This window comes from Watersipora subatra, chromosome 1 (genome assembly GCF_963576615.1).
Source record: "Watersipora subatra chromosome 1, tzWatSuba1.1, whole genome shotgun sequence".
NCBI classification, from domain to species: domain Eukaryota; kingdom Metazoa; phylum Bryozoa; class Gymnolaemata; order Cheilostomatida; family Watersiporidae; genus Watersipora; species Watersipora subatra.
Window position 1 is genome coordinate 32,682,870 of NC_088708.1, and position 15,062 is coordinate 32,697,931.

At 36.7% G+C, this 15,062-nt stretch overlaps 1 protein-coding gene across 1 annotated transcript in view; it reads right to left on the reverse strand.

The window, feature by feature from the left end:
- Nucleotides 1-1,078: 1,078 nt before the first annotated feature.
- LOC137386756 (cilia- and flagella-associated protein 54-like) overlaps nt 1,079-15,062 on the reverse strand; it is a 64,248-nt gene continuing 50,264 nt past the window's right edge. Inside the window, exons 46-59 of the mRNA XM_068072891.1 lie at nt 14,404-14,579; nt 13,970-14,146; nt 13,374-13,546; nt 12,138-12,374; nt 11,108-11,318; nt 10,014-10,284; nt 8,622-8,747; nt 7,667-7,836; nt 4,269-4,440; nt 3,791-3,938; nt 3,550-3,666; nt 2,774-2,945; nt 2,006-2,215; nt 1,079-1,535 (exon numbers count right to left, since the gene is read on the reverse strand). Coding sequence (XP_067928992.1) covers nt 1,401-1,535; nt 2,006-2,215; nt 2,774-2,945; nt 3,550-3,666; nt 3,791-3,938; nt 4,269-4,440; nt 7,667-7,836; nt 8,622-8,747; nt 10,014-10,284; nt 11,108-11,318; nt 12,138-12,374; nt 13,374-13,546; nt 13,970-14,146; nt 14,404-14,579 — 2,495 coding nt within the window. The 3' untranslated portion in view covers nt 1,079-1,400. The remainder of the gene's footprint in view (nt 1,536-2,005; nt 2,216-2,773; nt 2,946-3,549; nt 3,667-3,790; nt 3,939-4,268; nt 4,441-7,666; nt 7,837-8,621; nt 8,748-10,013; nt 10,285-11,107; nt 11,319-12,137; nt 12,375-13,373; nt 13,547-13,969; nt 14,147-14,403; nt 14,580-15,062) is intronic.

Consider the following 15,062-nt stretch of genomic DNA (forward strand, 5'->3'; position numbering starts at 1 on the left):
TTGATCTATAAAGTAGGAATATCCCCTTATGGTCTGTAATACCTAATCGTGGTTCATTCTTATTTATTATACAGAAAGTTTTCTTTAAGTCTTTTCAAATTCATTTCACAAAGTACATTTTCTTTTACAAAATGCCAACTTTCTTGCATTATAAAAATTGCTTTCTGGAGTTGTTTCTTTAATACCGAAGTTGTCCCTTCTGATGCAATGTTCTATAAATGAACCCTTTCTATTGATAAACCAGCTCTATTTTTAGACTAGTCCTGTTTATAGTCCACAATTCTGAGCAATCTCCAGTCCCCTATGACTAGCAATAATGTAGGATTTTAAAGATATAATCAGTAAATAATACAGATATAATAGGTTGAAATTAGTGGAATTAGGATTGGGATTAGGGATATTGGTATAATAATAGGCGATTATAAATATAAAGTTAGCAAACTATTCTGACTTAGTGGTTCGGTATTATCACAGTCTAATTATCACAGTCTAACTAGCAAACTATACCTACACGATTCACTATCTGAAGTACTGTCTGACAGCATGCAGTCGCTGCCAACTACTAATGTCACTGTCGCCGGCAGCATACCATTTTCATTTAATCTTTTCATGTGTGTGAAGATACAACTTCGGTTTAAGGTTAAACATGTCAACTAAATTGTAACCAAATCTATGAATTTAGCCAAACAGCTTTACTAAAATAACTAAATTTAAACTACAGTATTACGCTTTCTCTCGGTTAAAATGTGTGTAAATAGTTCGCCTGTAATTGTTTTATAAACTTAGTCATGTAGAATTAAAGTGGCAAGGTAAAAACAGTTGTGTAAAAACGGAAACTGTACAAATCTATTCTCCCTAAGACAGCTCTGTCTAAGTTTATCAACTAAAGAAGTGTTTGTATGTATTAGCATTGTTCCCAAATATGCTTTAGTTCCATGCCACAGAGACACCGTTTCAGAAACATTACCACACAGCACTTCCATAGACTGTCATCAGATATGCACCGGGCTCTCAATATAACTATTTTAAGTGTCGTGGCTAAACTCTCATACAGTGCTGCCAGGCAGTATTTCAAAATTTATTAATAAATTAGTAATCAAAATATCATCGGTGAGGCCGACAGAGCAAACAATATGCATTGTTTCCATGAGCAAAATCGAACAAGACGTAACAACCTACGGCGTATATCAGCTTCCAACTAATATTGTTCTATTAAAAACATTACTTTAACAAGTAAAACATGAATACGTAAAAGCGCTTGTTTGAACAAGGGTCAAAGGTCATGAAAGACTCGCAATTACAGTTTACTGTCTGTGATATTCTTTCGATGAAGCTCTTGTCTGGCCAAGAATCATTTGAGCTTAGGTTAGCCTCTGTGCATCAGATCGAATAAGACTGGTTCATTTCTCTAACTGTTCATGTATAACTGGCTGCAGCCAAGTCAGCAGTTTGCTATGAGTAAGTGTGTGCCCGTAGGTCAGGTTGAACATCCTCTCTAATAGTTTGAAACTTCCTCGAGTCATCTCAAACGGTATCTACAATTAACTGACTGATGATGCAGTGACTGCTTCGTAGGGCACACAAAGGTGTTCTGCTGACTTTTGTTGCTACTATAGCAGCAGCGGTGCAGAAGATGAATTATACCGTATTATTCTATACTATAAATATTATATAGAAATACTCTAAACTCAACCAGCTTCAGCAGTTGTAGCTCTATTAGTAGTTACCTCTCATGTAATCTTTTAGTAAGCGTATTACCTCGCATTTACCTTACAAGGTACAAACCTAGAACTGCTTGGCAAATTAATGGCACCAATGAACATGCTTCTCTCCCGGTGAGAAGGACCCGGTGTTGATTTTTCCTACTAGTTCATTGCACAGTTAATAGATTTTGCTAAATATTAATTCCACATAAGCTAATACTTTACTAGTACAGTCTCCTAAAAGTTTCATCTCGTCATGACCTCAATGTGAGTATTTCTGCTATTATAGTGGAGTGTGTTACCTTCACTTCTTCTGCATTCATCTCTGTGTTTCCTTTTTCCAAAACAGATTTTTCTTTCTCTAATTTAGGGGTTGACGGTTTGTCAACGGCTGCTGCTCCCGCTGACGCCGCTTGCTCTTGTTCAGCATTAGCTAAAAGTATCTCCTGAAGAGTCGGCCACTCCAAACCAAACAATTTGTAAATGTTGTTCATGCACCCCCGCAATGTTGCCTGCAATAGAAATGTTTTTAAGCGCGTTCAAGCCAGCTTTGTAACTATGTGGGATGCTGATTACTGGAATATAAGACACACAAACAAGTAAGTGTAATATTACATTACTTACAACCTAAATTTAAGTCAAGGGGACAAAATAAATAAGACTTTTATCATGCATATGGATATCAAAAACAGAATATCAGTAGTTTAGAAAAGATCATATTAACATTAGAACTAAACTCGGTTTAAGTAGTTTTAAACTGATTTTTGTGTTCTTAACCGCTTTGACATCTTAGAGAGATCATCAGGTCTGCCAATAAAGCACAGAGAATAAGTTTTACACTTAGGAATTAAAATGTTAACTAATTAGAATGTTAACACTACTCTAGAATTCATCTAAGGGAATTATCAGCTCAAGTGGTAGTGCATTGGGTTGACATAAAGAAGGTTGAGTGTTCAAATCCCGAATGGTACAATATTTTTCCAACCACCATCCACTTCATACAGATAGATGAAAGACATGGCATCTATTATAGTAAAGATTTCATAAGCAACCTAACATGAAATTCTTACCTCAATAGCCTCGTCTTTTTTCAGCTTCGGTGAGATTGGTTTGCCCTTTGCCTTAACCCTTGAACTTTTTGTTGGTGCAGGTGTGCTCGCAACCGTTGCTGGTTTTTTGGTCATTGGAGGGAGGGATGGGTCTACTAAAGCGATTTCTCCTTTCTGGACTAAGTGTACCAGGCTACAATCCAATATACAAATGTACAAATATATAGACAGTTCGAGATTGATTCTCAAAGTTGAAGGCTGAGTAGAGATGTGGGGCCATTAGAAATAAACTAGGAGAAAACGCATAGAGAACTAGGTTTATGGCCAAACTAGAAAATGTTGGTTTATGGCCAAACTAGCAAATGTTTTACGACCAAATTAGCCAATGTTGTTTTATGACCAAACTAGCAAATGTTGTTTTATGATCAAACTAGCAAATGTTGTTTTATGATCAAAGTAGCAAATGTTGTTTTATGATCAAACTAGCAAATGTTGTTTTATGATCAAACTAGCAAATGTTGTTTTATGAACAAACTAGCAAATGTTGTTTTATGACCGAAATAGCAAATGTTTGGAAATATGTAAATTATATATTACCCTAGATGCATTTTACAAATCTTGTTGATAATTTCTTAGATAAAGCTATGGGAGGCATTCCCATCCCCAACCTCCTAATGATAGCAGCTAATACCCAGTACGCCTAAGCCAAATCTGGCTACACAAGTTAGCTTTACTCTCCACTCAAAAATTCCAGCTGATAAGCACCTAAATACCTCATCCACCACATCCACACATACCTCTTATGCAGCTGTACAATTTCTTCAGTTTGTAATCTGAGCTGTCCAGCAAATGATTTGAACATTTTCTTATCAGCTGGGTCTTTGCGAACACCAGAGTAAATCAGATGCACAAACCTGGAATGTTTATAATTACGTTTAGATCTACGACAATAATTAAACATAGACATATTTAGAATATAATGAAAATAATATTATTTCCTTTTAAAACCAAGAACTTGTTTGTCAGTGACAGACTTACTGTGACAGTTGGCTACTGCCGTTCAGCTGCAGTAATGGTATGTACCACTGGAATGTCAACTCCGGCTCTCCTGCCATCCCAACTGTTGACTCTGAGTCCGTGTTACTTGTCACACTAAGAGCTCCCTTGCTCGGCAAGTTACCACCGTCTAAACATGGAAAGAGTGACCTGAAGTTGACTACCTGAAGTGTATTCCAATGCCACCAGCTGTAAGCCTATACAAACATTTCATATTTCTCTTTTTGCTTTAGAATCTTTAATTCTTATTCACACTTCGTAAAAGTTGATTAACATAAACCATCTTGACAACCAGATACCTTGACAAAGTGATATACCTAGACAACATGACATACATTGACATACTTAAAAACTTGACAAACTTTGAAAACCTGACAAACCATGACAACTTGACACACCATAAAAATCTACATCATCGTAAAATGAAATAGTCACACTAGAAAATCTTCGCTGCACAAACCTGATAGAGGAGGAAGGCTGATTATTTCTGAACTCGTCTCGGCAGACATATTGGCCAAATAATCACAAGAAATGATTTGTATTGGAGGATTGATGATCTGTGGGTCGGCAGAGTTAGCGCTCAAGTCCAACAGTCGTGGCGGACTGATTGCCACACAGTTTTCACTGTAGAACTACAAATCGAAATTCCATGAACTAGCTGTGGAAACAGTAACACTGAAAGTATGGGAAAATAGTTGTGTGTAAGTTATAGCAAAGAAATAGTACAGAGTGTATGGTAAGAAATAGTACAGAGTGTATGGTAAGAAATAGTACAGAGGGTATGGTAAGGAATTGTACAGAGTGTATGGTAAAGAATTGTACAGAGGGTATGGTAAGGAATTGTACAGAGTGTATGGTAAGGAATTGTACAGAGTGTATGGTAAGGAATTGTACAGAGTGTATGGTAAGGAATTGTACAGAGGATATAGCAAAGAAATTGTACAGAGGGTATGGTAAGGAATTGTACAGAGTGTATGGTAAGGAATTGTACAGAGTGTATGGTAAGGAATTGTACAGAGTGTATGGTAAGGAATTGTACAGAGGATATAGCAAAGAAATTGTACAGAGGGTATGGTAATGAATTGTACAGAGGGTATGGTAAGGAATTGTACAGAGTGTATGGTAAGGAATTGTACAGAGTGTATGGTAAGGAATTGTACAGAGTGTATGGTAAGGAATTGTACAGAGGATATAGCAAAGAAATTGTACAGAGGGTATGGTAAGGAATTGTACAGAGTGTATGGTAAGGAATTGTACAGAGTGTATGGTAAGGAATTGTACAGAGTGTATGGTAAGGAATTGTACAGAGGATATAGCAAAGAAATAGTACAGAGGGTATGGTAATGAATTGTACAGAGGGTATGGTAAGGAATTGTACAGAGTGTATGGTAAGGAATTGTTCAGAGGATATAGCAAAGAAATTGTACAGAGGGTATGGTAACGAATTGTACAGAGGGTATGGTAAGGAATTGCACAGAATGTATGGTAAGGAATTGTACAGAGGGTATGGTAACGAATTGTACAGAGGATAAAGCAAAGAAATTGTACAGAGGGCATGGTAAGGAATAGTACAGAGTGTATGGTAAGGAATTGTATAGAGGGTATGGTAAGGAATTGTACAGAGTGTATGGCAAGGAATTGTACAGAGGATATAGCAAAGAAATTGTACAGAGGGTATGGTAACGAATTGTACAGAGGATATAGCAAAGAAATTGTACAGAGGGTATGGTAAGGAATTGCACAGAATGTATGGTAAGGAATTGTACAGAGGGTATGGTAACGAATTGTACAGAGGATAAAGCAAAGAAATTGTACAGAGGGCATGGTAAGGAATAGTACAGAGTGTATGGTAAGGAATTGTATAGAGGGTATGGTAAGGAATTGTACAGAGTGTATGGTAAGGAATTGTACAGAGGATAAAGCAAAGAAATTTTACAGAGGGTATGGTAAGGAATAGTACAGAGTGTATGGTAAGGAATTGTACAGAGGATATAGCAAAGAAATTGTACAGAGGGTATGGTAAGGAATTGTACAGAGGGAATGGTAAGGAATCGTACAGAGGGAATGGTAAGGAATTGTACTTTAGCTGTAATAAAGGAAACTCAAATCAAGAATATAAACTTAGCAAAAACGGAAATCCTCAACTCACAAGAATTACTTTTTAGATCACATAAATTTGTAGTAATAAGGTGTGAGTAGAACTGCCATTTGAACATTTAATATCTAAGTCTAGTCTACAGCTCCAACTGTAGTTAATTTATTATCTAAGTCTACTCTACAGCTCCAACTGTGGTTAATCTAAGATTAAAGTCTACTCTACAGCTCCAACTGTAGTTAATCTATTATCTAAGTCTACTCTACAGCTCCAACTGTGGTTAATCTAAGATTAAAGTCTACTCTACAGCTCCAACTGTAGTTAATCTAATATCTAAGTCTACTCTACAGCTCCATCTGTAGTTAATCTAATATCTAAGTCTATTCTACAGCTCCAACTGTGATTAATCTAATATTGAAGTCTACTCTACAGCTCCAACTGTAGTTAATCTAATATCTAAGTCTACTCTACAGCTCCATCTGTAGTTAATCTAATATCTAAGTCTACTCTACAGCTCCAACTGTGATTAATCTAATATTGAAGTCTACTCTACAGCTCCAACTGTAGTTAATCTAATATCTAAGTCTACTCTACAGCTCCATCTGTAGTTAATCTAATATTTAAGTCTACTCTACAGCTCCAACTGCGGTTAATCTGATATTTAAGTCTACTCTACAGCTCCAACCGTGGTTAATTTAATATCTAAGTCTGCTCTACAGCTCCAACTGTGGTTAATCTAATATCCAAGTCTGCTCTACAGCTCCAACTGTGATTAATCTAATATCTAAGTCTACTCTACAACTCCAACCGTGGTTAATCTAATATTCTACTGTAGCCACTACTTTCTAAGTTAACATAGTACATTTCAAAATTGTGTTGACATAAAATAAAAAATAGGGAATATATAATAACAAGCAAGCAGCTAAAAATTGAAAAAGTGACCTTCAAGGTCACGATTTGATTTCTGTGAAAGGACTTTTGCCTTCGCAATAAACTGTGCATTCCTTATCGCTTACGGTAAGAAAATGCAAACAATTATCTGCTTTCTCAAATGGTACTAACACTACAACTACATATATACTGTAGTTGTAACATAAATGCAAACCTCAAGTTTTGTAATACCTGACGTAACATAACATATACATCAGTTTAATAGCTATTATAATGCACATTTAAGATTGATGGAGAGTCATACACTTGTGTTGTTACCTATCAACTAGTACACTTACAGATACATACAAGTATACTACTACCTATCAATTAGTACACTTACAGATACATACATGTGTACTACTACCTATCAATTAGTACACTTACAGATACATACATGTATACCACTACCTATCAATTAGTACACTTACAGATACATACATGTATACCACTACCTATCAATTAGTACACTTACAGATACATACAAGTATACTACTACCTATCAATTAGTACACTTACAGAAACATACATGTATACTACCACCTATCAATTAGTACACTTACAGATATATACAAGTATACTACCACCTATCAATTAATACACTTACAGATACATACATGTATTCTACTACCTATCAGCTAGTACACTTACAGATACATACAAGTATACTACTACCTGTCAACTAGTACACTTACAGATACATACATACATGTATACTACTACCTATCAACTAGTACACTTCCAGATACATACATGTACACTACTACCTGTCAACTAGTACACTTACAGATACATACATGTATACTACTACCACCTATCAATAGTACACTTACAGATAAATGCTCGCTGAAGAAAGCATGACTAGCAGCAATTCTCTGAGCAAACATGAGAGAATCAAGTGTATATCTGACACAACAGCCTTGACTCTGGGTTCCCTCATCATTATCCCTAATAAGAGTCAGACTTGAATGGCTAACCATCCGATGCAATATGCTCTGGTATCCTGAAACACATATTGAGATGGTAAATGAAATTGCTATACTGACTCTTATTCAATTTCCTCTTGTGGTTACATACAAGTTTGTTGTAAATATATCAGTCAGTGTTTTTGCAAGCAAACCAACACAAGCTACAAATAGATTAACAGAGATCTGCTACAAATGGATTCAAAGAGAGCTGCTACAAATAGATTAACAGAGATGTGTCACAAATAGATTAACAGAGATCTGCTACAAATGGATCCATAGAGCTACTACAAATAGATTTATAGAGCTGCTACAAATGGATTCATAGAACTGCTACAAATGGATTTATAGAGAGTTGTTACAAATGGATTCATAGAGAGCTGTTACAAATGGATTCATAGAGCTGCTACAAATGGATTCATAGAGCTGCTACAAATGGATTCATAGAGCTGCTACAAATGGATCCATAAAGCTGTTACAAATGGATTCATAGAAAGCTGCTACAAATTGATTCATAGAGCTACTACAAATGGAATCAAAGAGCTACCACAAATGGATTCATAAAGAGCTGCTAAAATTGGACTCATAAAGAGCTGCCATAAATGGATTCATAGAGCTACCACAAATGGATTCATAAAGAGCTGCTAGAATTGGATTCATAGAGCTGCTATAAATGGATTCATAGAGGGCTGCTATAAATTGACTCATAAAACTGCTACCAAATGAAATCAGAGAGAGTTACTACAGATAGATTCATAGAGAGCATCATAGACATGATGATGAATATAGACAGTGAACACACACAACAAAGAGTTAAACCAACCAAGACAATGTATCCAGTTTAGATCAATAGCCTCTTCCTGAGCATCACAGAGGACATCCTCATATGTCCTCAACTTCTTGGGTTCCATGCTTTCTACAAGCGGGGCCATCTGCTCCTCCACCCAATCTGAAGCAAACAGTTAGAGAATTTTTTAGTTTATCGCATCTCTGTAGTTAAACTAAAACATTAAATGATTTTTAGTGGTTGATAATAGTGAGAAACCATTATAGATTTCATTTTAAGATTAAAAAATAACATGTAGAGTAGACATTTCATTGGATATTTAGCAAAAGTTGATCTCCTAAAATGCGTACGGAAAAGGAAAAAATACTACATAAAAACCATCACTTACCACCTACCACTTTAATAACAAACACTACCGGTGTTCTTCCCTTACCTAAGTTGTCACAGTACTTTACCTGTCCCACTGCTCATTCTCTCTACTCAACAATAACTGCCCTAAATATTTCAGCTATAACTTTCAAACCATAAACCATGATCACAGAACCAAGACCAGATTTATGTTACCTAATGCCATAAACCACAAAAACTCAACAATAACCTGCTAAATTCATTTAATAGCCTCTGCACTAGTTTAAGAACTCTTTCTCTGCAATCTTTAAAAACTAAACTCAAACTACACCTACTATTTTTTGACTAATAATAGCATTCCCCATACAGCCGTACCATTTTTAACATTTCTACATTATATTTTTGTTTTCATAACTAGAAATCTTTTGTAATAGATATGCATAGCTGTTGTCACAGAGCTTATACCTGACCAACTTTCATTTTAACAATACTCATATCAATCATCAAGCTTGATTTTTACATGTTTAGTGCTTTCAATTCCAATATTATTATATTAGTTAGACCACTTATTAGTTGTTTTTTTGTATACATTTTTATTTTGGATAGCATTCCTTTTTATACATTAGGTTAATTTCTAACTATCTAGTTATATTGCAGAAGTCAGCATGACAAAAACACCTGTCAAACAGAATTGCTTGTTGTACAACATTTAAACATTAACCATTTGTAACCATTAACTTTATACTACTACAATGATTGATGCTGTTGCATTGCTGACCTTGGCAGAGCGAACAAATGCAATTCATCTGAGAGTTGAGAGATTTATTTAGAATTTATAGAGATTTTTGGGCTTGTACAGCTTTGTCTCAATTCTGTATTAAAAGTCTATTCTCTTTAATGCGTAATCATATATGAACGAAGAGAGCGGGAGAAGCACTCTGAATTGATGTAATCATATATGAACGGAGAGAGCGGGAGAAGCACTCTGAATTGATGTTTAACTTGCACAAGCCTGATATGACGCTGATGAAAGTGATTTTAAAAGATAAATGTTAAATAAACTGTCCTACATGTACTTACCTTTGTACACATGTCGCTGTTTGCCAATCACATAGTCACCCACCAAGTCCAATGCCATGAATTGAGGTAAATTTACCCAGGCAGCCTGCTGCAGTGGCTCTTTAGTGCTGGCGTGATCACCGACGATTTGCGCTAGAGCTAGCTGACACGAGGCAGCTTGTGCGGCGCACTTGATCGCAACATAAGCGGCAAGCTTTTCTTTGTCCGGTTCACTGACAACAACACCCTTCACCTTGCGACGATAACTACGATCTTTGCTAGAAGCCTGCTGCTTGTCCTGTTAAATACCAAAGAGAAATGTTATTGCAACAGATACGGCTACAATAACCATTGAGTAATCCGTAACAGAACAGGAAACTGCTTAATTGGTTGAGCTGACTTACATGCTCAGCATGTAGGTCACACGCGCTATAACGTGTGACAGAACAAGAACTTTGATGCACAAAGTTCCTGCTTTCGCTAAGCTGTAAAAAAGCAATAATGTACTTCAACACACAACGGGTGAAAATAATAAACACAAGTGCAGGCCACTGCGGACATGCTTGGAAAATTGAACACAACATTAACATAATTTACTGGAAATGAAGAGACAATCAGAGATGAACTGAAAAGAAACAGAAATTATTGGATAGTTTTATAGAAGGGTTCAATAACTAGGACAAAGAAAAGACAGATGGTTATATAAGGGATGAGGAAAGTCTATAATAACAACACGAATGTGAACGACCAAGGGAGCTCGCTTACATCATCACCAGCAAAACCCGTCTCGCTAATGCCTTCCAATGGCACCAGCTCTCTTTCTCTCTGAAAAAAGATTTGGAACGAACAGTTTTGGCTGCTAGAGCTTCTAGCACCTTCTTGAGTATAAATGGTTGATTAGGTTACTGTAGGACAGAGCTTATGCCAACTTACATCGGAAAGCTTCTCTCCTTAGCATCACTTACTAGCTTCATCTTTTTAAATGCATAAAAAACTGGGGTGATTTCCCCATCTTACAATGAGGCATAATTTTCTAACCTCTTTAGTTCACCTGAAAATTTATGAATTTCAAGAAAGATTTTATTTTATAAGAATTTAAAAAATTGGTCACAAACCTTACGCCTGGTCTTGATTGACTTGGATGATGATTGAACAGTCGTGGCACTCGATAGAGAAAGGTTATCATCAGCAATGGAAAAGCTATCCTCCCGTTCCGATGTGGGGTTATCAGAATTGAGGAGATCCTGAGTGGAGGACACTACATGGGCATGCTCACTAGTGTGCAAATAGATCATGGCTATCTCCAGGTAAGCCTGTCTTATTAGCCTATAATACAAAAGAACTAAACGACGTAGCACTAAGTAATGTAGCACTATCTAACTCAAGTAATGGAAGTAATGCAACACTAAGTAATGCAGCATTAAGCAATGTAGCACTAAATAATATGGCACTAATTGATGCATGCAGCATTAGGTAATGCAGCACTAAGTAATGCAGCATTAAGTAATGCATCGCTGAGTAATGTAGCACTAAGTAATGCATCACTAAGTATTGCAGCACTAAATAATGCAAAACTAAGTAATGCTGCACTAACTAATACCGCTTTGAGTAATCTAGCACTAAATAATACAACACTACACAATATTTCTTTAAGCATTATAGCAAGCCAAGCAATTAAGAACTAGACCAATAATAAATGTAAACTGCTAAGGAACACTCTCACAGGAAAACCTAACTCCAAGCTATTAATGCAAAACATATGCAAATATTATGCTAATCATTAGCATTCCCTTTTATTCATTAAGTTAATTTACCAACCACCAAGGTATACATTGTAGAGGTCAGTGTAACAAAGGCACCTATCCAACAGCATTGTTTGTAGAACAGTTAACCTTTTGAACCAACTACAATCATTAATACTTCTACAATGATTTATGCTGTTGCATTGTCGACTTTTAACAAAGCGAGCAATTGTAACACACGCTCAACTATTTGACACTGTGTAATAAAAACATAGTGGGTCTCCTGAAATGAAATAAGATGGATTTGTGCATTGATCATACTGTTACTAACTGAAGGTCAAGGTGCAGTCTATGCACACATACTTACCTCATGTCATCGTACATCACATATACATCTACTTACCCGAGATCATGATTGTAAGCGCGAGATGTTAAGATAGCCTGCAGCAAGGTAGAAACGGCCTCGTGGTAGTCATATTTGCTAATAAGGTAGAGCTGGTGCTGTATGCGACCCAAGGCTAAGTATATTTCAGCCTTGACATGCGGTTGCATGCCTGTCGACACATTGTTGATATGCAGCGCTGTAGTCAGTAAACTCAGAGCATTGGTGTAGAAGAAGAGTTGTTCATCGGCGTCAGCGCTGTCAAATGAAACATAAAATACAGGCTGCAGCGAGTTTGCATTGAGATGCTGTTTGCTTGCCATACAACCTTTGTACCAATGATGTGTCAATTAGTTTTAATAGTTAAAGAAAGTGCAGATGACTTGAGAGATCAAGCTGCAGCTGTAATTAAAATGCAATTAGTAACATAAAATGATTTCCGCTGCATACAGCGTGACCAGGGCCTTTTCTTGTTGTGTTCCAGATCAGGAAAGTTCTGCCTCAAATCATAGCTAATTATTGTGTGATGTTTTTCTTGAACTCAGGAAAACTCGACTTCTTCGAGTCATCTTAGAGTCACAGGTACCCGGGCTAGCTTACTAACGTGTCCAATAAACAGCTAGAGTCACAGGTACCCGAGCTAGCTTACTAACGTGTCCAATAAACAGCTAGGAATACCTGCCTACTAGAATACAAGTATTCAAACACACATTTGCTAGCGAGATTCATCACTCACTTACCAAGCACTCTTTACTGAATATCAATATCTACTTAGTGAGTGGACTATAGAAATAGCCAGGAAAGTAACAAAAAGTTGGGAGTTGTCTTCTATTTATTCTAGCAGCTACTGGGGGAGAAAGAGCTAACAAGTTTTCATAGCTTACATTCGCGTTTTTGGTAGTTGGCTGAACCTTTGTGACAAGTTGCCTAAAACAGCTTTTAACAGTTGCACAGCTCAAGCATAAAAGACTTAACAACCTTTATATGTCGTCATCATCACTACGTGGCACTGAAAACTGAAATATACGCATTTTTTCCCTGAGTGTCATTGAAAAATGGTGACAAGAAAATCAGTAGCTCCTAGCCATCATTATCTTTAAACTACTTTTAATGTAATTTATTATACTATGTATTTACATAATATACCTTATACTCGAACAAGTTTACTAAAATGTTAAGTTTATGATAGACAAATCAGAAAGTGGTTCGCAAATATGAAACAGGATGGGTGCACCATATCACTCGCCATTATATTACCTTGCTGCCGCCCTGAGGGCAAGAGTATGCCCTAATCTCATCTTTACTTGAGCAAGTAAAGGAACTTGGGGAAGATAGAGGTTGCTCATCGGGTTAGCCGGAGTACTCAGCATCTCAGCACAGATGTCTTCTTGTTTGTGATAATGTACAATGACATCTCCGAGCAACTCCATCTACGCGTATAGATAGCAATGCTTAGCCTCGATATCTAACACCATTTTTTATTCACATATTTAAAGGTATAAAAAGTCAGCTTTCAATAATAGCACATACTTTATGAGATCTTGACAAGTGATTACAGAATATGCCTACAGAAGTGACAATAGAAGCATTTTCACTAACGGTTCAATGTTACCACGAAGAGACTGGGTAAATATTCTAAGAATAGAGGAGCCACTACTACTTGTGGCTTTTGAGATGATTTAGAACAGTGCAAACAGTTGTGACAGGAAATGGTACAAAAACAAACTGATATACTTTTTAACCCAACCACACCAGGAGGGCACTTTGGTTACAAGAGTAGAGCAGTTAGACTCTACACGCTCGCTACACTCGCAATAGGTGGACAAATAGCACAAGACAAACAGTTTAATTACTTGAGAAAGCAAGGACTTGTGGGCCAGTAAATATTTGTCGGAGAGCAGTGAGAGCTGCTGCTTATCATGCTGACAGGAGAGGCTGGTCATGTCAGTGAGAAGTACTGTAGCTTGGGAGAACAGACGCAGATCGTTGACGGACATACGAGAGATGCTCCTGAGCACTTCTAGGACACTCTGCAGGTAAATAGTCCAACTTGAGTCAAATATGAAAAGCTTACTGCAGACTTGAAAATAAGCGGACTTGAAAATCTTTAAATAAGCGGTTAACCAGCAACTAAATACATTATATTATTCCTATCATCATGACTAGGGACTGAGACAACAATCCTAACAAGAGAAATCTGTGCGCTAACCAATTCAGCCACAAGGGCAAGTTGACTTGAGTATTACTATACAACCGGAGTAGAAATAATCATTATTAGAATATCTACCTGCAGAAGTGGCAATGTTTCAACCATGTTTACTCCTTCGAGGTGATTGAATTTAACCTTGAGCATGAGGAACTGGGCCAGCATAGCCGAGTCTCCGCACACCTCCGATTCGTGGATGCCCTCTTCTATATACTCTTTGCAGTCCTTCATTTCAATGGAGACCTTGGTAATCTTGCCTGTGATTATAACATAAACACTGTCAAATATTTCCGACCATGTTTATATAATCACCATGTCACAAGTAAACTAACTGTATACACGTGTCTGTGAATATCTGTGTTAGAGTTTATTAAAAGATGAAGAAGCATTACAATAAAATATTTAATGTGTATCTACTTTGGAGTAAATTTAAAAGTATTAAAAGGTGGATTGGACAATACAGAAGAGGTAATAATTCATATACGTAGTTATTTAAGGGGTCAAATATGAGATCCTTGAGCTATGGGTATCGTCTCTATCTTCATCTCACATTCAAGGGTTTTTGTATGCGAAGTTTTATTGCAATGTCATTGGTTAGTATGTTCTGACATCTTAACAAAAGGAAACTAAAAAATTGCAGCCAGAACTTTTAAAAAACAAAATAATATAGCAGCGAATGTTATTACAAATTTTCAAGCGAGTCCACTGGCAAATAATTGAAAAACAGCCCTGAGCGTGAC